We start from the raw sequence: 25840 nt of genomic DNA, 5'->3' as shown, positions 1-25840 counted from the left end.
TGGTTTGGTTTTGTTTAAATCCAATGATTCAAAACTGAGCTGTGCTAAAGTCCAATTTCACTGCTCCAGCTTTCTTTTCTGGCACACAACCTATTAGGACAAGGTCATTCTGTACAGTTTCTTGCCACAGCAATATTGTTTTCAGTGGCAACTAGCAAGATTCACAGAAATTAGATTTCAGACACAGCAGAGGCCGAAGCCCATGCTAAAGAAGCTCTCTTTCAGGCAATGGTGAGGTATCAAGAAGCAAGAAGGCTACGACAGTTGCCCAAGCACTGAAAAGAGCTGTGGAAAGGTGGTGGCTTAGGCTCATGCCCAAGAGGAAGAAACCTCCCAGCAATTAAAAACTAAGAGAGAGAATCAAAATATACCAATCAATTGGTATGTTCAGGATATATCTGGTGAGATCATTTCAAAGGAAATACTGGAAGGAACAGGGCCAGAAAATACCAGCAGACAAAAGTAGCCCAGAAATGTTTCTGTTCTCTAGGCTAATTTCTTTTTTCCTTGGAGAGAAGGTGGGGGGGATGTCTAGAGCATGTTGGCCCCCAGAATATCTCTGCCTGCCTTACAGTTAAGCACAAATTAATACTAAGTAAGCCTATGAAACAGCAATTCCGCTGACAATATTTGCAATTCAGCCAAACATGCTGGGTATGTAAGGAAAAAGGCCAGAGACATGCTTCACCGGTCCCAAGTAGCCTGTGTGAAATGACGAGGAGTTAAGTCATGGCTCTCATTCTCATTCCATTCAGCTTCAGAGTAAACTAAAGCTGCAGGGAAACATCTCCCCTTGACATTAGTGATTTAAATACTTGAAAATAGAGCATTACTGCACTATACAACCTGAACAAGGAAAAAGTGTGGCTAGACAGACAAGAGACAAGTAAGAACAAAGAGCTCCTACCAGATCAGTGGGACTGGGAGCAAAAAACATAAGGTAGAGAAAAGGCTTCTGTGTTACCAACACCGTCTGTTCTGCAAGAAGCTGCAAAGGTAGGCAGTGGTTATAAGAGGGTGTTGGCCCTGGGAAGCATGACAGTGTGTCTTCAATGATTAAAGAGCCAGCAGAAGTGCAGACACACAGCATCTCCATGCAGATGGCTCTTAATCTTCTGCTGATACACAGGAAACCTGCTCTCCAGCAGCAGCGAGGGTATTTCTGTGGGACTCAAGTAATGAAATCAGAGCAATATAATAATATCAAAGCCTTATTTGCTACTGCTTGCTACCTAAAACATTATCATTCTGACTCTGAACTAACATAGTTCATCACTTTGTTCTGCACTGTGACATCCTGGCCTCTGACTAGAGCTTCTACAACACAACACAAGAAAAATAGTATTTATAATTCTTGTTTTTCATCTCTTTGTGCTTCGGTATCCCACCTCCAATTCATCTCTATTCCCTCGAAGTCAAATAGTGTTGCTAATTATACCAGCAAAAAAACACTTAAAGCCTTGGTGGTAAAATGGAAGAAAATACGGCACTGTGCTCTCTACTTCGCGTACACTTTCTTACTAAGCCAGTTTTTGCTTCCCAGTGTCTCTCTTCTGGTGACCACAATTTACTGCTCTTCCCAATCCTAAAAGAAAACACTGCCAGCTGAGACAGAGCCTTAAGTACCCAATCCCAACAGACGCCCTATGCATAGCAAACTGCTCACTCAACTGAACAAGCTGGACCTGCATCAACGCAGGGGTTCATTGCAATGATCTCTCTCCTGCTACCTTACATTCTCCAGTCAGGCAATTGCTTCCTTTCTGTTAAGAACAGAAAATAAAGCAGGGAAGAGCTTGCCACAGACAAAATTTGCCAGCCCAAAGAGAAACTTACAGATATATACCCCATCATCTCCACTTTCTTGTACAAAATCTCCAGGGGTTACTTCTGTTGCTTCACATAACCATCCCCTTGATTCAATGCAATGCCTACAGGCATGCTCTTACCCTGGCTGCATCTTCCCTCATTTAGTAAATTGTCAGCTGTAAGTACTGTACTGTGGCTGTTAAGACAAAGCCTGTATTATGCGGGATTATGAAGAACTGTGCAGAACTAAGAGCCCCAGATGTTCTTTGTCTGGCTTAACTGTGTGCAGGGCAATGACCATCACAACCCGGGCTCACATATTCCCTTAAAGAGGAAGTTTCAGCCTTCCTTCATCCTCATTCAACTACACTGGGTACTACAAAGAGATGGCTCCGATTCTGGCACCCTTGATTTCGACTGCCACTTCCATACTCAGTGCTAACAGTGGAACCATGGCTGCTCCCTGCCCAGGTAAGACAGCCAAGAGAATGCCTTGTGCTTCACCACAGCTGTGTATACTGTATGGCAGCAGAGCTACCCGGCCTCTGGTTGCTTTAGGGCAGCTGAGAAAGAGCTAGTTGATAGGTACTGGGGTGGAGCAGTTGATGAGAGTCTGCAGTTAAGCATATAGTCAGCTGAAGTCATCCTAAAGAAATGGGCTCCACTTCATAACATCAGTAAATGAAGATATGGTAATATATGGTGACTATATGGTAATATCCACACACAATATAGGGCAGTATTCACACACAGCTTTTAAGAAGCTGTCAAGAAGCATCATTACTGACATTAACAGAATGGGCAGAGAATTAAATTGTGCAATTCTTAAATGAGCAGAATCCTATTAGGATCAACATTTGTTTCAGCAGGAGAGCACCCGGATTAGTGTCTGCAGTAATGGACTACGATATTTACATGTTTATGTTAACTGGTCAAACAGATCTGCAGCAAGAAGTTGTAATTCTATCCATTTCCAATAAATTTCTATAGGTGTTATAGTAAAGGTGAAGTAAAAATCTCTTTAACATTACAGTTATTCACATAAAAACAAAACGCTCTTTATGAATTGTTTAGCAATAGATAGTCACTAACCAACCAAACAAACAGACCAAATGTAATACTGGAGTCATATGACTGGAGGGGCTTAAAGATGCAGGGGGCTGCATGCTGCTGGATGGGTACAAGGGAAATGACAGAGGGAAAAGCGAAATTATACAGAAGCCTTCAAGAAAACAGCAAAGTTACAGCAAACCGTTACAGATGGTATTAAAAAAAAATAAAATTCTAACCTTAAACAGTGGTGTGAAAGGTGCTGACATAACAGAGGAACTCTTTACATGCCTTCTTGCTGAATAAACAGCTAATAGAAAAGTAACCATCCAATCCACTTAGCAGTTTTTCAACCTGCTGGAAACAAAGTGCAGGATATTAAATGCTGGAAAAGCTGTCACATCAGAGTAGGTAAAGCATCCCACGTATAACAGATGAGGATGTAAGTACCCCAAACTGTTGGGTGGTAGGCTAAGTGATTATGTGAAGGTTAACCAGAGCAGTGAAGACTAAACAAGTAGAGGACAGAACAACCAGACAGATGCATAAATCTTTTGTAGTTAATTTCTCTTTTGAGACTCTGTAGAAGAAAGAAATCATATGGGTTATTTCTTCAAGAACAAATATTCTGCATGACACCTTTAACCCAGAAAGCCAATTACATACAGACTTAAATTTAATCACGTCTGTAGTGGCAGTGATTTCAAATGGGAACTACACATACAATTAACCTTAAAAATCTTTGTTGGAGCCTAGTATTTATTACTAAATATAAATGTAAACACATACATTTAGTTTAGGGCGACCATTAAAGTAATTGTTGCTCTTTCCATGTTTCTAATATATATTGAAATAGGAGACTATTTAAATCAAGTTGTTCTACATGAGGCTTAGACATCCTATACGTTTTCGTACATTGAAAACGTTTCCAAATTAACTCTAAGGTATACTTCTTTAAAGCTACTCAGAAAATATTATAAACAAATTAAAAAGATGGCAGAAGAGAACTAAATGAAGTAGAATTCTGTGCACTCAAATTGTGATGACCTTCCCGTGTGTGCATAACCAAAATCTCCAGGAACAGCGAGGGTCACAATATACCGATGAATGGACACAGCACAACTCTTTGTGAAGCACACTTTCCGCAGCCACTTTTCAAAAAGCATTCCAGCTATTTGTACTTCTTTCCTAACAAAATCTTTAAAAAATCCTCAATAACATGCAACCTCTCTGGAAGTTAAGGGAAACTTAGAAACTGCCTAAAAATTCAGTGGATTAGATAATGATGTTTTGAAGTAGATAAATAGAATAAAAAAACTTCTTCAGGTAGTTCTATGTTATTCTCTTGCTTTCTTCTTCATCCACCTTCACTACCATGCCTTCTAAAAACATAATTCTGTTGCAATTAAATTTTCCCATTCTAACAGAGCCATTCTCTAGTATTTGCTGCTGGTTTCACTCAGACACACACAGGCTTCAAGGAAAACTGAAAGCAGGACCAAAAGATGGAAAACTAAAGTCTATTCATGCTCCACCAACAAACACGCATATGCTTCCAACAAATTACCTCTTTTGAGCACTGAAAACTTTCTTCACGTACAGAAGCAGAATGAAAAACAAAACATCCAGTCACTTCAGTATAGTTCAGGATAATTCAACAGGAAAAAGCACACAATTTAGTACTTGCTCTCATTCACACTTGGTAAAAAAGTCTTGCTAACTGCTTTAAACTTCTTAGACCTGAATACACAATTCAAAAACTAGAGACATATCCATTTTCCTCTGAACTAGAGTACAAATAAAGCTTTACCTAACAGCTGTCATTATGGTAATAACACTGCATTTTATTTTTCTACAACGTGTTTTTTGAATTAAATTACCCATTATAAAATTTATCTTACAGTGCAGCTAAGCTAGCTCTAGTCTTTAAAGGTAACATTTGTAAAATCACGCTTAGGATTTTCCTCAGAAAACAGTTCAGGCACCTAGATGGCCATAAAGGAAATAGATCTCTCTTACTGAAAGAGGGCAGGATCTATTCCATAGGTTTCCAATAAAAAACATCAGTTATAGTAGGGGAAACAGTAGTATTCTCTCTCTGCACACACACCCTGATGGTATTGGAACGTTAAGAAGAGAACAGTGGAATTAGGGAGTACTACACAGTGCCCAGAAAGAGAAGTCATCGAAAAACCCCTGGCACAAGTACAATTCCAGGAGATGGGCAGGACATGAAAGCTGCCAATGGGAAAAACAGATGTAAACCAACAAACAAAAAAATCTTGGAAAAGACACAAAAGTAAGCAGAGCAAAAAGGACAACGGGAGACAAACCAACACATTGTAAGTATCAAGCAAGCTGAAAGTTTTCATTTCTGATTGCAAATTAACAGAAGTTGAAACATGAAAAATACTTAACTGTTCCTGCACTTTTGTATCATCCTGAAACAGGAAGAGCACACTCCCCTCCAAAATCATGCCCTGAGAAAACTCCTACCTTGCAGAAACTGCATACATACACGTACATTTCCGTAATGACACCGAAGTTTAATTATTCAGACAATCACTTGCATTTAGCAACACCTATTAAAAAAATATACTTTCCTAACTCTCCCGCTTTTACTGCTCTTATCATCACTTATGAAGAAGTATTTTAAAAAAATACTGTAACAGTAAGATTTAAAGGCTGGCATATCATAGAATCATAGAATATCCTGAGTTGGAAGGGACCCTTAAGGATCATCAAGTCCAACTCTTGACACCGCACAGGTCTACCCAAAAGTTCAGACCATGTGACTAAGTGCACAGTCCAATCTCTTCTTAAATTCAGACAGGCTCGGTGCAGTGACCACTTCCCTGGGGAGCCTGTTCCAGTGTGCAACCACCCTCTCGGTGAAGAGCCTCTTCCTGATGTCCAGCGATATACAACATATCATATAACATATATATCCACATACCAGAGATTCAATTTCAGACATCATCCTTACATTGTAGTATCTATCAGTGAATCCTTTATAGACTGCTTGCTCAGTCTCATACATGTACATCCAACCCAGAGCCTGCTAAAGTCAACAAGCACACTTCTAAGGATTGCAGCAGGATGTGACTGGTCTTTCATCTGCACATTGCCAGCCTGGCAGCATCACATCAATCTGGTCACGCTGCCTCTTCACCAGGGGCTACAGGGCACACCTCACCCCTCAGCTGCTGCCCTTTCTGTCACGAGTGCTGTAACCTCTAGAAGAGCTAAGAAAAATAAATGGGAGCATCTTACATAGGCAAATTTCATAGTAGTAATTAAAGATAATATCCCCACGGTGTTCTTCCTAGCCTTTTTCCAACATCAGGACTAAGGTACTACAGGCTAGAAAACTTTCCATAAACTGCTGTTTGTGGATTTTCCCTACTACAGTAGTTTAAAGCAGCTGTTGCTGGTTGGTATTGTCAATTAAAACATTTTACTTCACTGTTATCACACAGTATTATTAAAAATATATACATATATATGCATTAGATCTTATTCCAGCCTGAACATTCCCTACTCTAGTGCTAGCCCTAATTTAGACTAAGGACATGTACTCTAGACACAGCTTCTTCAGAAGCCCTGTGAAATCTTGACACAAGTGAGAAAACCAAGATACATCATTGTTAGTCAAGGTTCGTCCCACTATCTCCCAAGGTTAAGACTGTTAGCAACAACTATTAGCAACAGCCATCATCCACACCATTATCCATAGCTTCGTGGTCAGATCTGTTCCTGGTGCCTGACACTGGCTACAGGCTCGGTACAACTGCTGGGTGCGTGACCAGGCACGTGACAGTGAAGAATCAGGTCTATGATATAATTTCAGAATAAAACTGGGCAAATGGGTTTCTAATCCAGGGGAGAGGGAAGGTGAGCAAAGGAAGGGAATATGAAGGAAAAGACATCTGGGAGCTGCTGGTTTTATTTCTTAATGCTTCGCATTTCCACTTGGAATAAACTTTAAAGTATAAAATACTTTGCAACAAAAAGATTGTGTACAGAAGAGATTATCACTATTTAAAACATTTTGAGATGAATAGACAGGAACAAAGCAGAAGGGGATGAGTCCTTGCTCAGTTTTTCTGCTTATCTCCTCTGGACAATTAAATTTTAATCGTTTTCCATGTTGACTGTTGTTATCTTTGACAATGCAGTCAGCAAGATCACATCTGGCACGTTTGCAAAAGCAGAAGAACTGGCATGAGCAACCAGTGGTGGTGGTCTTTTCCACTTACACAGACTTCATATCCACTTGTTCACTTCTAAAAGCAAGCTAAAAACATTTTTATTAAACTTACCACAGCCCACCTTTTCCAAAAATTCTTCTGGGGCTTTTAAAATCTTGTGACCTTTTACAGTGCACCCATACCCATCATACCTAAACGATGGCCTTAGAATTTTCATAAACATGTCTTCCTGTAAGTCAACCTAACTTTTAGGTATTTTCTTAGTCATACAAGAAGCAAGTGACTTGGAACATAGGAACTTGTTTTAGGTCTAATCATTTGAGGTTTTAAAGCTCCTGAATTCCAGGTGTTTGTTGTTATATATACAGGAGGGATTAAACAGGCTTTCCAGAAACAATGTAAAAAATCCATATCAGGTAAAATAATGTTAAGTGTCTTATATGTAACTTAGTTCCAAAGTATATTAAAAAACAAAACAAAACAAAACACACAACTAATTCAGGAAAACACATAAGTACAGGTGTAACTTTAGTTGTTGAAAGCTAAGTATGTACACGTACTATTTCTGAATGCAGAACATGTTCCTGAGTCACACCTATATTTTAATTTGTTCTTATTCCTCTTCCTGCTGGGGAGGATCTGGGAATTTCAGCCATATGCGTGCTAAGAAAGGGATTTCTAAACTTTTCTCCTTCCCTGCCTCCTGCTGCATACTGCAAACAGCAAGCCCTTGTTGTGTAGCTGGCTGTGCAGCACTTATGAGCGGTATGCATGACAGCCTGGGAATCCCGTCCCAGAGAGCATGTGTCAGCAGCAGCCTCCTCACACGCTGGCCTCCCCAACCCCTTCATTTATGCGCTCACTGCTGTAACTACAGACTGCTGGCACTGAAGCTGGGGAGCACAGCACGGCCTCCTAATGACAGCCTGGTATCACCAGCGCTAGCAGCAGGGCTGGCCGCGGAACCACGCCAAGCCCTGTGCCCTGATCCATTTCAAGTCCTCTTTAGAAGTAACGAGATGATAATTTCTATAAAATGCCCCCTGAAAGCCTTGCCGCCCCGTGCCCAGGCTGCACCTAGAGCCTCCCCTCCACATTCAGCTGGGAAATACAAAGCTGCTGCCGGGCGGGCATGGGGGCGAGCGGGTGCGCTTATTCTTGCTCGGGGCAGCTCCCTTCACGGAAAACCTCTGCGAAAAAAAAATAAATAAATAAAAAATATAAGTTTCCAGTCAGGCGAAGCGGCTGCACAGAGCAGGAGACGCTCGGGGTCACCTCAGCGGGCCGGACCCAGAGGGAGGACTCAGGCGGGATCCCCACACACCCCTCACGGGGTCGCTGAGGGGGTCCCTGAGGGGGTCGCTGAGGGGGTCCCGGTCCCTCACCGCCCCCGGGGCCCTCGGCCCGGGCCCAGCGCCGCCCCGCCCCGGCGGGGAGGTGGCAGCGCCTGCGCACGGCGCCTCGCCCGGCCAGTGCGGCAGCGGCGGGCGGGCGGCAGCCGCAGCGGCGGCGGCGGGCGGGGGGCCGAGGGCGGCGGGCGGCGGCGGCAGCGCCCGGCTGAGGGGCGGCGGGGGGCGGCCGGCCCCGCTCCCGGCTCGCTGCGGGCCGCGGCGTTTTGTGGGGCGGGGGCCGCTCGGCCGGCGATTTGACATCTCGGGGCCGGGCAGGGCCCGGCCGGCGGCTGTCGGGGCCGAGCCGGGGGCTGGCGGCCGGTTTTGGGGGGGGCGGTGGCGTGAGGGAAGCGAGACAAAGAGCGAGGAGGAGGAGGAGGAGGAGGAAGGGGACGCTCGGGCTCTGCCACATTCCTGCGCGGAGGAAGGCGGCGTTAGCCCGGCACGGCCAGCTGGGCTCCGCGCCCTCGGCTGCTCCTGCAGGAGGAGGAGGAGGAGGAGGAGGAGGAGGAGGAGGATCAACCATGTAAGTTGGGAGCCGCCAGGGGTCCTGCAGGAAGATGGGGGATGCCGCGGACGCCAAGGAGATGAGGAAGACTTTCATCGTGCCCGCCATCAAGCCCTTCGACCATTATGATTTCTCCCGAGCCAAAATCGCCTGTAATCTCGCCTGGCTGGTGGCCAAAGCCTTTGGGACAGGTAGGTGGCGTCGGCTCCTTCCCGGCCTTTGATGCTGGTTCCTGCCTGGTGGCTCCGCTCCCCAGCAGCTGCCGAGGGGCGGCAGGAGGCAGCTCGGTCCTGGGGGGTTTCTTGTTCCCCTCATCACCTTCTGGCCTCCTCAGCACCGCCGCCTCCTTCAGTATTTTCCTGTATTTTACAGCCAATGTAATTTTATTCTAGGATTTGAACTCTACAAATCGTGGTTTGTCTTATTTTTTTTTCCCGGGGTCAAGCTTCTAAAAGGCCAAAAATAAATTAAAAAAAAAAAAAAAAAAACAAGCCAGCAAAACAAGCCTGTGTTTGGGTGTTGGAGAGCTGAATTGAGGGTTAGCGATGGAAATGGACGTGCGCTGCAGTTTTGACGTGTGTGCCAGGAGCCTGTAGCCATTTGAGTGGTTAAGCAATAAGAAGGATTTGGGGGAAAAGCGTTTAATGCCGGGTTTTGGCCTGCAGAGTACAGCAGGCTTTCCTTGTCCGAGTGTAAATAGAGCTGATTGTAATGCCTCCGAGAGGCGACACTTCTGGGTCTCCGAAATCCCGGGCCTTGAGGAATACCAGAGCTATTATCCTATCCTTGAAATGCTGTCAGGCGCTGAGGAACACCAGGCTGCAGAGGTCTTCTGAGGAAGGCATCTTGAAAACTTACCAGGCTGGGTGGTTTTGTTGTTGTTGTTTGTTTTTATAGCTGTCGTATATTAATCGTCTGGTTTTCTATGATTTAAAAACAGGGGTTTTTGAAAGGTGAGCTAAATGTTCGCAGTCTATATTTTCACCCCTCTCCTGTGTAGAATAACAGGAAAAGGTCCCTCCTTTTGGAATTTTGTGGCTTTTGCATTTAAGGCCAGAGCATTGTTTCACATACTTCACCAGGGTTAAAGGTGTGCCATTATGATGCCCCTGGGAACCAATGATATTTGACATGGGGCTTCCAAAAAGCCGCTTTCAAAGTGTTTGAACCCAGTGAAATTTTGCTAAGGTCAGTGACTACTGAAATGAAATGCATATTCATCACATGAGAAATGAAAACAGTACTTTGATGTTTTTCCATTATAAAAACTTGCCAGTAAGTATTCCTTACTTTCCTTTGTAAAACTGAGGAGGTACATAATGCTTTTGTATAAGGCTTTATCAGCTTTGCAGGCGTAAGAGGGAAATAGTACTAGTGATAATTCTTCAAGTCCTTGTTCCTAGGTGTTGAGAGATGATGATCTTTTTGAGTAGCTCGGCTTTATAGGCTGTATTTGTGGGGTGTTGGGTGCACAGTGCTTGTGCAATTGCATAACCCAGCATTCTAACCTGAAAAGCTTTTGCTATTGGAGTTGGACACATTTTCAGGCTGTGGTTGAAATGTCTTGGTTCACCTTGGTGGAGTTGTTATTGGATGTGTAAAGCAACCTCCCGGGTACTTGTCAGTTAACACTTTATGGAAAGCGTGATCCAAAACAGGTTCTTGTGCTCCTTGTTACTGTGGTGGTTCAGAGACACACAAATGAGACATCATTAGAGGAGGTGATCACTCCTTTTGCCCCCTAAATAATTCCATAACCTAACTGGTAAGAGGAGAGCTAAACAAATGCACTTGTAGTGTTTCTATTCTCACGGTTCCTCTATCTGGTTAATATCACTAGTAGCTTCAGAGTTCCTGTCTAAAGCAGGGACAAACGGTACACGAGACTTACATGTCTGCAATACAAACGCTTCCTTTATGTTTGGAGAGAAACAGAAGAACTGACCTTCACCTCTTCCAAGAAGGAAGGAAGTTTGACAGGATTGGATTTTTTAAACTATTTGTTTTAGTTCTTCAGACTAGATCACAACCTCAGCCACGTCTCCTGCCAGCTATCACTATATGCATTCATACAAAGGAATTACAGAGGATTATTAGAGTGCTTACAGAGGCCACATTTTATTTCTTTTTTTAATCCTTGAAATACTGGAATTCCTTGAGTGGGTGGGGGAAGTGAAGGATTTTTCCCCACCCTCTCTGCAAGAAATGATTGCTGTTCCCTTGGATTAATGAAAGACAGAAGTTGCTGTGATCCACTGGAGAAGTCCATATCTTTATATATCAGATGGGTACATCTTTCAGCTCCAGTGGGCATGTTTTGCATTCCTAAAAGCATATTGTAGTACAGTCAAAATTGTTGGGTAAAGCTTGAGTAGGAGTTGTGAAGAGAATTCTCTTGAAGAAGAATTCTGGAATATGGAGCATCCATTAAGACGTAGCAGTGACTTTTGGTGGTTGATAATTGTTATCTGCATCGAAAACCAGAGACCGATTGTGTGTTGTTATCTGTGAAGCTGTGAGAACAGTCTGGCTGACAACATAGCCAAGTCAAAGTAAGTTGTCTTGCTGGTAAGCTGTCTTTATAAGAGTAAGTACACTAACATCTTGAAGGCATCTTGTTTGAAGAATATTTTATAGGAAGATTTTTTTTTTTTTTTAAGAAATACTGACTGAAGACAGCATTCATATTTATGTATTGACAGTCTAGGGTTTTGTATCTTGATGGTTCTTGTTTTGTTTTGCAAAAAGCGTCTCCATGTTAGTGCAGGATAGATTAAACATTTTGTGATAACATTTTGTGATGATTTTAGTGACACAGCTAGCAGTAACTGAGGGGCAATGTTTCACCTTAGAAATGAAATCTGCAAGCACTCAATTTCAGCATTAGCTCCCAATGCTGGGAGTTAACTATTTGAGTATAGAAAAACTGCTTTCCAAAGGAGTGCTTGAATTGTGTTGATGATATTATATGTTTTGACTTGAAATATAATAATAATTACTGATCTTATTAAAAAGAATCTAATTAACAAGAATAAATTTTAAAAGGTCTTGGTGTTTTGCTCTGTGTCTGTTTTTTCTGAAACAACAAAAGTGAATGTCATCATTTTTCAAGTGTGAGGTTTTGTCTTCTCACTCTGCTGTAGTCACAGAAGATGTAGCTGGAAAAGCTCTTCTGTCCAGCATCCTGAAGATAGGCTGAGCTAAATATACATTATTCCTGATGTTTGTTTAGCCTGGGTTCTTTTTTTGTTTTGTTTTTAATCTGTAATTATAGAGATTCCATTGTATGTCTGGTAGTCAGTTTGAATCCTTATATATCTCTAGATCTTGGAAGAGTATAATAATCTTGGTGCTTCTTGCCACATTGTAAATCCATTACTTCCTTGTTTTATTGCTGGTGGATGTGAGGACTGTGGACGCCTTACCTCTTTATAACACCTTTCTCATAATAAAGACGTCATCTCCTCTCTGTTCTGCAGTTTAGACAAAACAAGCTTTTTTCAAATTCATTTTAAGTCAAGCTTTTCTGGATTCTTTTTTTCCTCTTCATCATGTCTTCTGTGATCCTGTTCAGCGTGAATGCTGTACACGAACCTAGATCTAATTGTCCAGCTAAGCCCTTGCCAAATTTACAGGGTAGATTTGAAAAAAATTACCTCATCTTTCCAACCTATAATATTCTCTTTTATTCACTAGAATATGTTTGTCATTTTTGCATCAGCCTAGAATTGTTGACTCATACAATTTGTGATTCACTATCGCTCCATATCTTTCGCTGCAGAACTACTGCCTACTCAGTTGTTCCCATCTTGTAATCGTGTGGTTGTAGGTTCCTGCTTTGCAGCTATACTTATATAACTGCATCCTATTTCCAAACCACTTCTTCCACTAATCAAAATCATCTTGAATTATAATTTTGTTTTCCAAAATGCTTTTAATCCCTTTGGAGCTTGGAATCAGTTCTCTAGAACCTTGGCCAGTGTGAATGAAAGCTCTCATTCTTGAACCTTGAACCATACATTCTTCCAATTTGGTAGGGAACCTCTGAATAGTTTTTGAATATCTCTTTTTTTCAGCCAGCTTTGCATCCAATTTTTAGTTTCTAAGTTAAGACTCTCTCTGACATTTATGATTCTGAGAATATTATGGGAACAATTTTAAAGTCAAGCTAAACCTTTTGCTTTTCTGCTATCCACACAACATGTTATGCTGCCACAGTAATAAATTTCACTGACTTAGCATGATTCTTTTTGACAGGACTGAAGCTAAATAAAAGCTGCACAGGTCTGAGTGCTTGCGCTAAACCTCAGTTTGAGTGTCTTCTGCAGTCAAAACAGAATAGTCCGTGTGGCTTTCAACATCCAATTTGCCACCTATAGGTGTCTGAAGCAGTAGATTATGAATTGCATCATTTGCAACTAAACATTAGCCAAGAAACTTAAAAATAGCTTGCTCCTGATGATTAATATGTTCAGAATTGATTATATGCTGCTACTTACTGCTGTTTGCAGATGTTGCCAGTCGAACCAGGAAGGGAGGAAATGCACATTGTGTGTCTGACAGAAGCAAGTTTTAACTAAATACTCTCATTTGCTGTGCTGGTTGTTGCAGGCCAGAACGCCTCATCATCTTTCCTTAGCAGAACTCATTTCTTTACTCTGGCTCAGTTTGACAGCTAGCTAAAACTTGCACAAGAGTTGGGAGTATAAAAGCAGACGTTAGGGATTCTTGCCAGGATAACCTTTTATTTTTATATATATATATATATATATATATATATATATGTATGTATGTATGTATCATGATCTTTTTTCTCACCTTTCTAAACTATTTACTGACAAATTGATACTTTGGTCAATCCTACTAGAATCAGTTGATTGGACTAATCATCGACTGTGATGGTCTACTTGAAGTTTATTGTATCCCTAATTTCTGTCTAATGAAATGTCTAATGAATGAATGTTTGATTGTAGATTTTTTCTTTTTTTTTTTTTTTTTTTTTAAGTAAATAAAAGCAAATGAGCTTTTGAGCTTAACAGGTTTGCCAAAGTCATTTGTAGTTATAGACTGTGCATACACAGAAGTATGGAAGATGAATTATTAAGTTGTTAGGATTCTTACTACATGATAAAACGCCAGGTAAGGGGAGTTTATGATCTATTCTTTCAATGACTTCATGTTATCCAGCCTACCTGGAGCATAGCTGTCATTAAACCTGAAGTGCCTGCCTGCAGAAGGTAATGTGAAGAGGCTAACGAAATGCTCATCTATGTGACAAGATGAAGTATACTTCCCTTTTATATTCTTCAACGATCATTGCCACTACTACAGCAGTCCTCTAGCTTCATTCCTTCAGTGATTTAGGATAGTCGGTTGGGTTAATTTAGTGACTCCATGTTTAAAGGTGCTCTCATTCTGACTATCTGTCCATGGAAAGTGAATTGGGAACTTCTCAGCTTTCCCATATGAGATGTTCTTGTAAGTTCATTTTTCTAGCTACCTGGGGGACTTGAATGAGCAGAGCTGGATACGATGCCGTTGCAGAAATGAGTAACTTTTATCCACTTGCTTTGGCAAACCCAGGGCTCTGAATGAATGCTTTTGGTGATCACAGTCCAGAAAATAGTGCTGGGGGTAAAAATCCCTCCAGGCTTGCAAGAAAAATTAAGCGACCCGCCCCCCTTCCCTCCCAAAAGTACATCATTACTGGTTCAGGTGGTAGTAATGGGAGATCCTTGCTACAAAGTTGAAATGTGTTTGCCTAATGCAAGAGTTGTATAGTTCTAGCAGTTTCTTAACCATTTTATTTTCCTCAATTAGAAGCTAAGAGAGCCTGTAGTACAGACACCGAGGTAGATGTTTCACCTCCTGTCTGTGTAGTTATGGCTGACAAAAAGTTTTCTTTTGTGGTTTGAGGTCCTTAAGTTCAAGAAGTAAGTTTTTATCTCTAAATTTCTGAAGTAATCCTTTATTTAAAACAGTTACAATAAAGATCTGTTATCAAGATGCCAAATGAGTGTGATGGGATTATAACTATAGGATTATCTTTATTTCTTGTATCTCACCCATCTTGAAAACAAGTTCTGAAGGTATTTATGCAAGTTAGAGTTGATCCCTTTACTTTCAGGGGTAATTTTAAGTTATTCTTAGGTTTATCAGAACTTGAATAAATAGGCAGGTGTTGGTAAAGCGGATGTTACACTTTCCCGTTTTTTCCTGTATACTTGGTGAGCATTTCCTGTTGTGCTACTGAAGACAGAATATGGGACAGGCTAGACAAGTAGTGTGGCCCAGAACAGCTTTTCTTACGTGATGCTCAGCACTCCGGAAAAATAACTGAGGTCTGGATGGGGCATGAAGTTAGAATCTGTTTTGTTTACTTTGTGGTGTTTGTTTTGTTTTGTGTCTGAGATAAGAAATCTTTCTAGAAACTGCGACCCCTATAAAAAATAATAATTAAAAAAAGCCTCAATGACACTATACCTGAAATTTAGATCTGATATAACTAGCACTCTTCAAAACAATACTGTGTTGCAAGAAAATATATTTGGCTTATTGTTCGATAGCGTGTCTTCTATAAAACATTTTTCTCCATACAAAGATCAGACCTTCTGTTGTATTCTTCTTCAAGCAGTCATCATGACAGAGAAAATAATACTCTTCCTTCGTCCAAAATAGTCATCCACAGACAAATGGCTTTTGTTGAGTTTCTTTGCACAAGATTTCCAAAAAGATGTGTTCCAATTGGTAAAGCAGGAGATGTAAGGTGAGGAATAGCTTGCAATGTACTCAACCCCTTTATATCTTTACGAGTTGTTTTCCAATTCAGTGCATGAGGCAGAACTGAGGACTGTAGGCCTTTTGTCAGGGTAAGCCTGTAGGTATTGGAAGCTACTCAGTTGCTGTGTTTGAGGGTGGCAGGGCTTCTGTGTTTTTATTTCATGATGGCTCATCAGCAAGACACCCTCAGAATGTTATGTGAACTGCATGCTCAGAGTGCAGAGCTGCTCCCCAAGGAGTGGACTAGCAGTCTATTTTTGTGGCATTTAGAGATGGGGGTAGGGCCTGGATTTGTTTTCACAGAAATACTTTAAATAAACAAGTATCTCTCAAGTTCAGTTTAGTTGCAGTGGAGAAAGGTAAGAATTGTGACAGCAAAAGTCAGTCTGCCCTAAGTCTGTAGAAGCTGATCTTCTAGGTAGTTGCTCGTTGGCACAAGTTAGTCAAGAACAGCAAAGGAAGTGGCAGACAGAGCAAATCAAAGGCCCCTCCAAAACACAACGGCAAACTGAAGTGTCTTCCTCATCTAATAAGATGAGGAAGAGTTTCATGAGGAAGCTATGAAAATTCATCAAAAGCTATTATATAAATCTCATTTTCCTGGCCTGTTCTTGGTCCTCAGGGATTCGACTTTCATGAAGGCTCTAGCTCTACTCTGTGTCGAAATGGCAATGTGGCACATTAGCAAGTGGAGTCTGAATGGCAGAAACTTACGTTGATACCGTATGGCGAAGGCATACCTTTGCTGGCCTGCAGAAAACTGCCAAGTGATTGAGTCCATTAAGAGCTGGCATAAATTCATCTACAGGTTTGCGCTAGGAAGTGCTTGAAGGTATTAGTCAGAACTTTCACAGAATAAATCTTTGTTAAATCTCAAAGCCTTTTACAAGTAGTTTTTTCTTAATGTGCTTGTTGGTGGAAGTCAGTAACCTGTAGAGATGGAAATTTTCTAGTCTGAGGTTTAATGTGGCCTTTGGCTCCCAAGAATAGGGAAGCCCTAGTATTTTTAACTTGTTTATGTTATCTTCTGGAATAGAAGCCTCCATCAAAAAGGCCTCTTTTTCAAGTGTGTACGCTTCCTGAATGCACGCATTCAAAAACCTGGAGTTGTTCACTATCTTGTAGTCATGTAACTCAGGAATTATATTAGTCTATATGGAAATCTGGAAATTTTACCACAAAAAAAGTTAATTTTTAGAGAAAGCTTAGACTTTCCACATTATAATGAATAACTTTTTCCCAAGAAGGACATGACACTGTCTCAAGGAGTAATTCATCTGAGCAGAGTTGTGTGTATATTTTTTAAATAAAGCCCTTTCTAAAGGTAAATTCAGGGCTAGTAGCCATGAATTATTTTTAGGTAATTCCATCCCTCTAAAGTTAACTGTTAAACTTGAAAGGTAAGCTAGAATTATTTCATTTACAAACATCCCTTGTTTATTTTAAAGCTTGGAATGCATCCTTTCATGTTTTTCTTCTCTAAAGAGAACTTTTTTAAAAATAAAAATCAATCGATATCAAGAACAGGCTTCCAAAATTGCAACCTGTGATCCTGGTGACAATTTCAGAGGAGAAGAATGGTGTGAGTGCTCTCTGGAGGTGTGGTTTATCTCTGCTCCCAGCAGAGCTGTTTCCCAGCCAGCTCAGGCCTCTCAGGGCTTTGACAGGCCTGAAGCCTGTGAGGTGGTGGCTTCCCAGCCTCCTGGGCAACCTTTTCCAGCACTTGGCCGCCATTCCTGGGGAGAATTCTCCTCATGCTGAGCTGAGATTTCCCTCGTGGCAGCCTGTGACTGCTGCCTGGTTTGGGAACAGCCTGAGTCCATGTGCCCGTGAGGTGCCCGCTGGGCGCTGCAGGCCGGGCCTCCCAGCCTCCGCAGCACATCCCCGGCTCCTCACGGGCTGAAGCCCACACTCAGTGTCCCACTCATATCCCTGACATAATCACCCATATATCTCTAATATAATCACTCTTCTTTGCCACAAACTCCAAGGTCAATGGTACGTTGTGGCAGAATGTGCGACACTATTGATTATGAAACTGTTACTTACTGTTCCAGCTTAATATGAAGGACTCTTGTCAGCTGGGCAAGGAAAGGGACTGCTGAAATGCACATAATGGGCATCAGTGTTAGGGCACTGCCCTGCCTCACGGGGCAGTTCCACTCTCTCCAGTCGTGCCGGCGCTGCTGCTAATAGCTTTCGGCCCCGTGGTGGTTGTGGCAGGGTGCTGGGCACAGCCGTCGGGTTGCAGCTCCCCCCGCATCTAGCTGCTGTGTTTTGCCCTGCGCTGTGCTCCTTAGCTGTCACAAGCTAGCCTCCAGTCCAAATCTTCTGGCAGGATCCAGTCTGGCATCAGGCAGTCGGATACATGCATTAGAAGTGGGGAAGAAGTGCGTATCTTCCTGTGTGCAAAACTTAGGGGACTCTTTCTGAAGACAAGTTTTCATCTTGTTACAGCAGGGCTTCTTCAGGTGTATGCTTTCACAATGGTTTGTTGTTGTTTGTTTTTTTAACTTCAGAATATGTCTGCGGTCACCATGTCTCGTGGTAGCACCTTCTGTCCATGTTCTGTTTCTCCAATAATTTTAAATTCCAAGTTTATTTTCGTGAACACCATTAAGGTTCTATTCTGGGTTCATTTTTGTGACCACCAAGGAAAAAAAAAGAAATGGCATAAGTATATTTTTCTCTCTTGCCGTATTTTTCAAATACAGGAATATTTCTGTAAAAAAATCTGTTTGTCTTTGATAGCTATCATCTTGATTTTAGTGTATTGGGTTTTTTTCCTTATTAAACCCCAGGAATGGATGTCCTTCTTCCATGACAAATACACTTAATGCATCTTGTCACTTTCAGGTATGTTTCAGAGATAAAAGATCAGTAAAGACTCACAGGCAAAGGGTTTGCTGTTTCCTATCTTAAGATTTCTCCTCTGGCTCAATTTTGGGACTTGAAATCTGAATTTCAAACTTTCAGTCTTAAAATCCATTGTTCTGAATCTAAAGCACAGAGTGCGGAACTGCTGTTTGTGTGTATCTAACTGCTCCTGCCTCAAGGTTTTGTTTGATATGGTAATGAAGTTTTTAGGCTTTCTAAGAAATCACAAAGGATTTGATCTACTCATTTCCACCACCACCCCAGCCCAACTTCCCATGTAACTCAGAGAAGGTCTGATGTTTGTCTTATCCTTTCTTGGCTAGAAGGCGGCCAGCTCTTCGTCTGGAGCCCTTAATGGGAGCACATGGGCAGTAATAGAATATGTATGAGGAAGAAGATAATCTGTTATTATCTTGTGATGGCATGTTCTGTGGGTTTTTCTCTGTCTCTCCTGCTCCACCCGTATTGGGCTGTTTACTCCACCCTCTGCTTCAAATCTCGTCTGCGTAGCCATTTAGCCAGCTGAAGGCGGCAGGGATGGGAATTGGACAGAAACCTGGAGTTGCATCACTGTTTTCCTACACGCTTTGTTCCTTGCAGCAATTAAATAGGCTTTTCCACTTGGGTTCAGGGAAGGAATCACATGCTCTTTCTCTCATAAATGCTCTTGGCTTAACTAATTTTAAAACAATGTGGAGTGAAATTCTTAAAGGGGGATGTGGAGCATCTTGCAGTGCATATCTCTAGAAATGTGAAGTCTGAAATGACGTCCAAGTTATTTTCCCCATCACTGGTGATTTGTTTTACTTGATTTAATATCATATCGAATTAATTTGTAACTATTGCATTTGTGGTAGACAGCAAGAAGTATACTCCCTCTGAGGCTTTATAAAGTATTTGGAAAAACTGTTACAGATCATCTTGGACTGCCAATTTTGGGGTTAAAATCGCAGTATAAACTTGAAAGAATTTTGCATAGCTTTCTAAGCTAGTTCATTTTAAAAGAAAAAAATCTACTATTGAAAGAGAAGCACTAACATAAATAGACAAATAATACTTCAGTATTTTGTCAGAAGGATACCTATAATTTTCCTTGTTTGTTTTTTTTTTTTCATTTTAATTTCATTAAAACACTCACTTATTTATGTGTAACTGCTGGATTGTCATTCTGTGATGCATAACCTTTGACATAAGCAGCACAATACGCATATATAAAACCTAGAAGGCTGCTGAGTGGAAGTTTCCCTTTTTGCCTCAGGAATTAATCTTTGCTCAAATGTTCCATTCCATTTTATTACAGTAACAGACAGTTTTTCTGTTCTTGAATGGACATTGTTTTGTCTCTAAATGTCTGACCTATATAATATTGTGCTGAAGGGAATTAGGATGTTTGAGCATGTATTTGGAAACGCCAGAAAATCTGAAATTAATGGTAGTGTAAACCACAGGTTGGCCTTCTGGTGTGGCCTTCGCAGAGTGGAACTCTTTGAATTTTTCCTTAAGTTTCTATATATTGTTTAACTCTTACCTTTGTATGCAAAGTTACTGAGTAATGGTTCTGGCCTTCCCTTGAAGGTGCTTTCTGTGACATAATTTGGAGTCCACATGCTTAAAAACAAACCAAACAAGAACTAGTGCTATACCTATCCTTTCTAATACTGACAGATGTTTTATTCATTTTTTTTTTTTGGTAGAAAATGTTCCAGAAGAACTGCGAGAACCATTTTACACAGACCAATATGACCAGGAGCACATTAAACCACCTGTTGTTAACTTGCTGCTGTCTGCAGAACTCTACTGTCGTGCTGGGAGCCTTATTCTCAAGAGTGATGCTGCAAAACCACTTCTGGGTCATGATGCGGTTATACAAGCTCTGGCACAAAAAGGCCTTTATGTCACTGACCAAGAAAAATTGGTGACTGAACGAGATCTTCACAAAAAACCCATTCAGATGGTGAGTGTTTAAAGTTTACGTGTTTACTACGTTTCTTCTGTGTACTCCCCAAAATTGCATACCTATTTCTTTTTAACATGCATCATTTTGTTACAGGTTTTTTTTGTTTTGTTTTTTTTTTTTTCAAATGCATTTCATTACTGGGAGGCTTATGGTTGTTTTGTTTTGTTTTTCCATCTCCTCATAGCTGTGATTACAAATGTATTACCTTAGTATTAATGATTGAAAACAACTATCATTCCGCTTAGTGCAAGTGTTACATTTTTAAACATAGGAGTGGCAATATGATCACTTTCACTTCTGTTTTACAGCATTGATTACCAGTGAAAATTTCTGTTTGAAAGGTGGCTTGAAAATTAAGGTGTGTTTTTAACCAGAGATCTCTGTAAGGATGGAAAAAAAAAAGTTGAGATCATGCAGGCTATTCAACCTAATAACATTTGGTAGTCACTAGTTACCTATTAAATTACTGTAAAACCTAACAATGATATATTCTTTTATGACGACTCAATATGGTTTTGCTTTCTCCAATTGCTTAAAACATAAGTTTAATAGATGAATGATTCTGTTACTAATCTCCTAAGCCATGGATTCTCCTCCTTGATTGGAGATGAAGGAAAAAAAAGTCTAAAACAGCTACATATGGCCGATCCTTTCCTCTAAGTTGTATGTAAACTGGCACTATGATAGAATAATCTTCAAAGTGAGGTATTTGAAACTATTTTCACCTTCCTGTGTATTTAATGTTTGATACAGAAAATAAGAAAACAACAGTATGAGACTACTGGCATTGAGGTGACAACTTCCATTCTAACACAGAACTTTACTCAAGTTTGTTCATTTGAAATCGCTTGCAATTTTTATTATGATCTCAATAGAATTACTGTTCCTACTGCACTCTGTCCTCTTGAACTCCTCTGGATTTTATGGTCAGCAATTTGTAGCTGCTGCTCAAATGGAGGAAAAATTAATATAGCAATATTTTTATGCTCAGCTCATTGGGAGTGTGTGTTCACTGACATGTGAGAACACTAACCAGCATTTGGCAGAGTATGACTAAAGGCAGCCTCTCATTTCATCAATTGTTACTGGTTGATAAGTTACAGAGGCTTTACGGGTGTGAAATTAAAGCTACTGATTAGTAACTAATGATTTCTTCGATGCAGTATTGCCAGGAAGTACTAGACCTAATAGTTTGCACTTTGTTTTTGTTTTTTAGAGGTGGTAGTAGTCAATCTGAGATCAAGATGAAATTCTGAATGTTGGCTTTGGTTTTATTTTTTGATTGAAAACTCTGTCCTGCTCAGAGAGTGCTCAAGATCTAAAAATGCCAATATTTCAACAGTAGCATAATGAAACAAGTCAAGACACCCTTTCTGTGTGTTTTAGCTGTGATCACTGAATGCAGTGAACTTGAGATCTTACCAGTCTGTTTTTTGATGTTGATATCCCTTTTATAAAGGAGAGTTCAGCGAAGAACCAGTGGCATTTCAGTTAAAGAAGGTGTGGATATAAAATGAGGTGTTCTGAAGTGATATAAAACTTGCAGGATGTTTGCAGCAGTCATGAGGCGTTGGTTTAAAATATTCATAGAAATAAGAACTTTTAAAAGAATAAGAAACAAACGTCCTGACTGTTCATGTTTTTATGTAACTTCCATTCATGTCCCTGAATGAAGATAAGGTTGCTGACTTGCGTTTCTGAGTCTGGCTTTTTCATTTGATCCCTCTCTAGAACAGTTGCACGAGGTATCTGTTTTCAGAGCTGTCAGTTGAGATATGTCTGTATTCTCCAGTATGCCAATCTTTAATTCAGTAATTAATGTTGCTTAAAACACACGTCAGTAGCAGTCTTGTATTTCTCCAGTGCTTGAGGAAATCTGAGGCTTTTCCCTGTGTTGTTTAGGTGTGGTCCAGCAGGTACTTATTCAGGCATGAATGCTGTAACAGCCGGCATCCAAGATTTCTACTCTGGGTCACTTGTCCCTGCCTCAGTACCAGCAACAGATCCTACAATCATAGAATGGTTTGGGTTGGAAGGGACCTTAAAACCCATCTAATTCCAACCAGCTGCCATGCGCAGGGACACCTCCCACCAGACCAGGCTGCTCACAAACCCATCCAGGCTGGCCTTGAGCACCTCCAGGGATGGGGCTTCTCTGAGCAGCCTGTGCCAGTGCCTCACCACTTTCATTGTGAAGAATTTCTTCCTTATATATAATCTAAATCTCCCGTTTTAATTTAAAGCCACTCCTATCGCTCCACCCCCTGACAAGGAGTCTCTCCCCAGCTTTCCTGCAGCCCCCTTTAGTGCTGGAAGGCTGCTGTAAGGTCTCCCCGGAGCCTTCTTTTCTGGGCTAGCTGTTTCGTGAGCAGCTGTGCAACAGCTGGGCCAAGGCAATGTGACAGGGAACACCAGGAAGCCCAACTGTCCTGGGCAGAAGGACAGCCAAGTCTGACACAGTTGCTACCAGAGAAATGGCTGTGAAAACTGGAGTCTTGATCCTAATATTTGTAGCCCAGGGGTTTTAATTTGTCATGCCATGCTGAAGTCCCCAAGCAAATTCCTAGCAGCAGCGCTGTGTCTTAATTAGGAAGTCTCAACCTTTTTCCTTATTACTCAGTAGGGTTGGCAGAGGATGTCAAATCTGGTGGTTGTACTATTGCCAGTCTTAAAATTATCCCTTTGACATCTTGCAGTACCTTTTCCTAGTCTTCCATATGTCTCCGTTCCTCCAGCTCGTACTATGTAAGCTATATATCCTGTTTTAGAGCATGGAATGATTTTTCTTTTTCAACTGTGTAGAACAGGAAAATCTGCATGTGTAATTAACTCATGCGTTCCTCTGTTAAGCCAGATTGTGTTAAACCTGTGCTCAGTCTAATTCTGAGTAATTTACTGGAAAGCTGTATGGTAGTTCTTACCTTTGTTATCTTGTCATCCCCATAAAAAAGGAAAAGATGGTGTTTGTTAGAGGATATCAAGTGTTTTCTGCTTAGATGTATTGCATTTCTAGAGCAGAGAAAGGGTGAGTTACCTTAGGAAAATAGGAAAAGAGATATGAGTACAGAATGGCTTGTTTGATTTATGCTCTGTGTGTAGCTGCAGTCAGACTGGGAATTGCTTGTACTGTGTACGTGTCTGTAGCAAAGGGATGGCTGCAGTGATTAATTCCTGGTTTGCTTCGTGTGTGACTAGAATACTTACAGCAGCGATGTCAAACGCTGGCCTTCTCGGTTTCTTAGACAGCAACAACTGAACCTTTCGCTAGGGAGCACCTCATGTAGTGGAAACCGAGAAGCCTGAAGTGGATGTGTTTCGTTCTTTATTTTCGTTTTATTTTCGTTTGGGTCAGGATGGGTGCTAGTTTCCGTGTTAGTCATTACTGCATTGGTGCCTAATTGGGGAAACTGCAAGTTTTTGTGTACATTTATAAGTATGCGTGTAAATCCATGTATATTGTATGTATGTGCATACATAAACCAGGTTCCTACATGGCAGTGAATTGAGAAAGACACAGAATTAACAGACAGTAACAGGAGAAAAGGTTTCTGTTAGAGACTCCCCTGTGTAGGGTGGGGAAGTCTGTGTGGGGTCAGGCTTGTTTTGGTTTCCCAAGTTTGGTTTGTTCACATCTTGTATTGTTTTCGTAGTAAAACTGAAAGCTGTTTTTTTTTTAGGCTTGTTCTGATTTAAAAACTTGTGATTGACACTGTTCCTGAGAGACTGCATCTTGACACAATATTTTATATCTCTTCAGTGGTACCTCTATTTCTGTTCTCCATCTATTGCAAGCCATTAATACTGTGTTTGCTTTTGTTAAATTTTATTATTTGATAGGATCCTCCTGTTGCTTTTATTTTTGGCAGGGGAGCAAAAAATGAAATACCACCTTATTGCTCTCCAGTTTGGAACTCAAGGAGTCTTGGTTCTGCCACGTTAGACTTTGAGCATTGCAAAAATAGACCAGAGCTTGGAATTGACACAACGTTCAACCAAGAACAGAAGTATTTTTGCTTCTGAAATCTATGCTTCAGTAGTGAAAAAAGAATTAACTGTTACTTAAAAGGTTGATGAAAACTGAGTTGCAAAAACATGAGCAAGGCTACTTTGGCAAGTTCCAGTGCGTTAACACGAAAAAAAAGTCTTCAGCAGGCACTTCCATATGGAGATTTTGACAGGCTATAGAAATTAGAAATAAGAAATAGCTTATGAATTCAGAATTCAGCACGGTTCTGGTAGTTATGCAATAATTTTTGCTTCCAGATAAACATGTGTAGGATCAGAGTTCAAATCAAGCTTAACTTTTATATTTCCAAGTTGATTTTTTCCATGTTGATTTATATATATTTTATATACATGTATATATTCACATAGGATGAACCAGAGGAGACTTGGAGACAATTTTCAGCATTTTACCAATAATTGTATACTGACTGAATAGTATATTTATGGCAAGCCCAACCCTTTTACAAGAATTTTGGTATTTAATCATTCTGACAATTTTGTATCCATGTGCTAGTGGTCTCTGTCAATTTTCTTCAAGTGGTTGGAAGAACAGATAGATTCAGTGAGGAATTAAAAATGTTTTCCCTCCCCTAAGTCCCTGTAATGCATTTCAGCCATTTGGGGGGAAGGAATAAAGAAAATAAAGAAGCAGCATCTTAATTCTCTGCTGCCTGGTACTCTGCAGGGAAACTGCCTGATGCTCTGCAGGGAAGCTGAAGCTGCATAATTACCCAAGCTGTGGACTTCGGTGCTGCCCAGTTTCTGTCCCTAACATGGCAGGGCCAAGTCTAACTAAATTTCAAGCTTGAGGGATAATAATGTGAAATCTTAAGTACCTGTTTAAAACCAGCGTGTATTAAAGGCTGAGGGGGAACGAGCATGAACAGCTGTAGTAATACTATAGACTAGTGCCAAGCTCGCACCAAAAATCTATCAATATATGACAATGAGGGCAGGAAAATGGAATGTGTTCACTTGATTTAAATACGTAAAATACTTTATTTCTTAAAATTTAGTGACTAGAAAGAGATGAGTGAATATGTCATACATAAACACTATCTCCAGACAAATAGGCTATTATAACAATTTTTTCTTTACAGAATTGTCTCAATAGTGAAAAATGCTTAAAAACCAAACTACCACCACCACTGCCAATAAAAAAAAAAAAAGCATAATGCAGTCAAAAAGCATATGTTGTGCATACACCTGAACTCCTATTTGGAAAAATACTGCTGCAGAAAAACATTAGCGA

At 40.8% G+C, this 25840-nt stretch overlaps 1 protein-coding gene across 5 annotated transcripts in view; it reads left to right on the top strand.

Annotated features, from left to right (window-relative positions):
* The first annotated feature begins 8958 nt into the window (after positions 1–8958).
* CAMSAP2 (calmodulin regulated spectrin associated protein family member 2) overlaps positions 8959–25840 on the top strand; it is a 79490-nt gene continuing 62608 nt past the window's right edge. For 4 of the 5 annotated variants that reach the window (XM_082766387.1, XM_082766385.1, XM_082766384.1 and 1 more), the window contains exons 1-2: positions 8959–9160; positions 20321–20580. In XM_082766387.1, coding sequence (XP_082622513.1) covers positions 9022–9160; positions 20321–20580 — 399 coding nt within the window. In that variant the 5' untranslated portion in view covers positions 8959–9021. Of the gene's footprint in view, positions 9161–20320; positions 20581–25840 lie in introns of those variants that run through there. The other variant, XM_082766386.1, reaches the window with a different exon arrangement.

Source organism: Aythya marila (genome assembly GCF_965140915.1).
Source record: "Aythya marila genome assembly, chromosome: 8".
Classification (NCBI taxonomy): domain Eukaryota; kingdom Metazoa; phylum Chordata; class Aves; order Anseriformes; family Anatidae; genus Aythya; species Aythya marila.
This window is presented reverse-complemented; position numbering and strand designations above follow the sequence as displayed.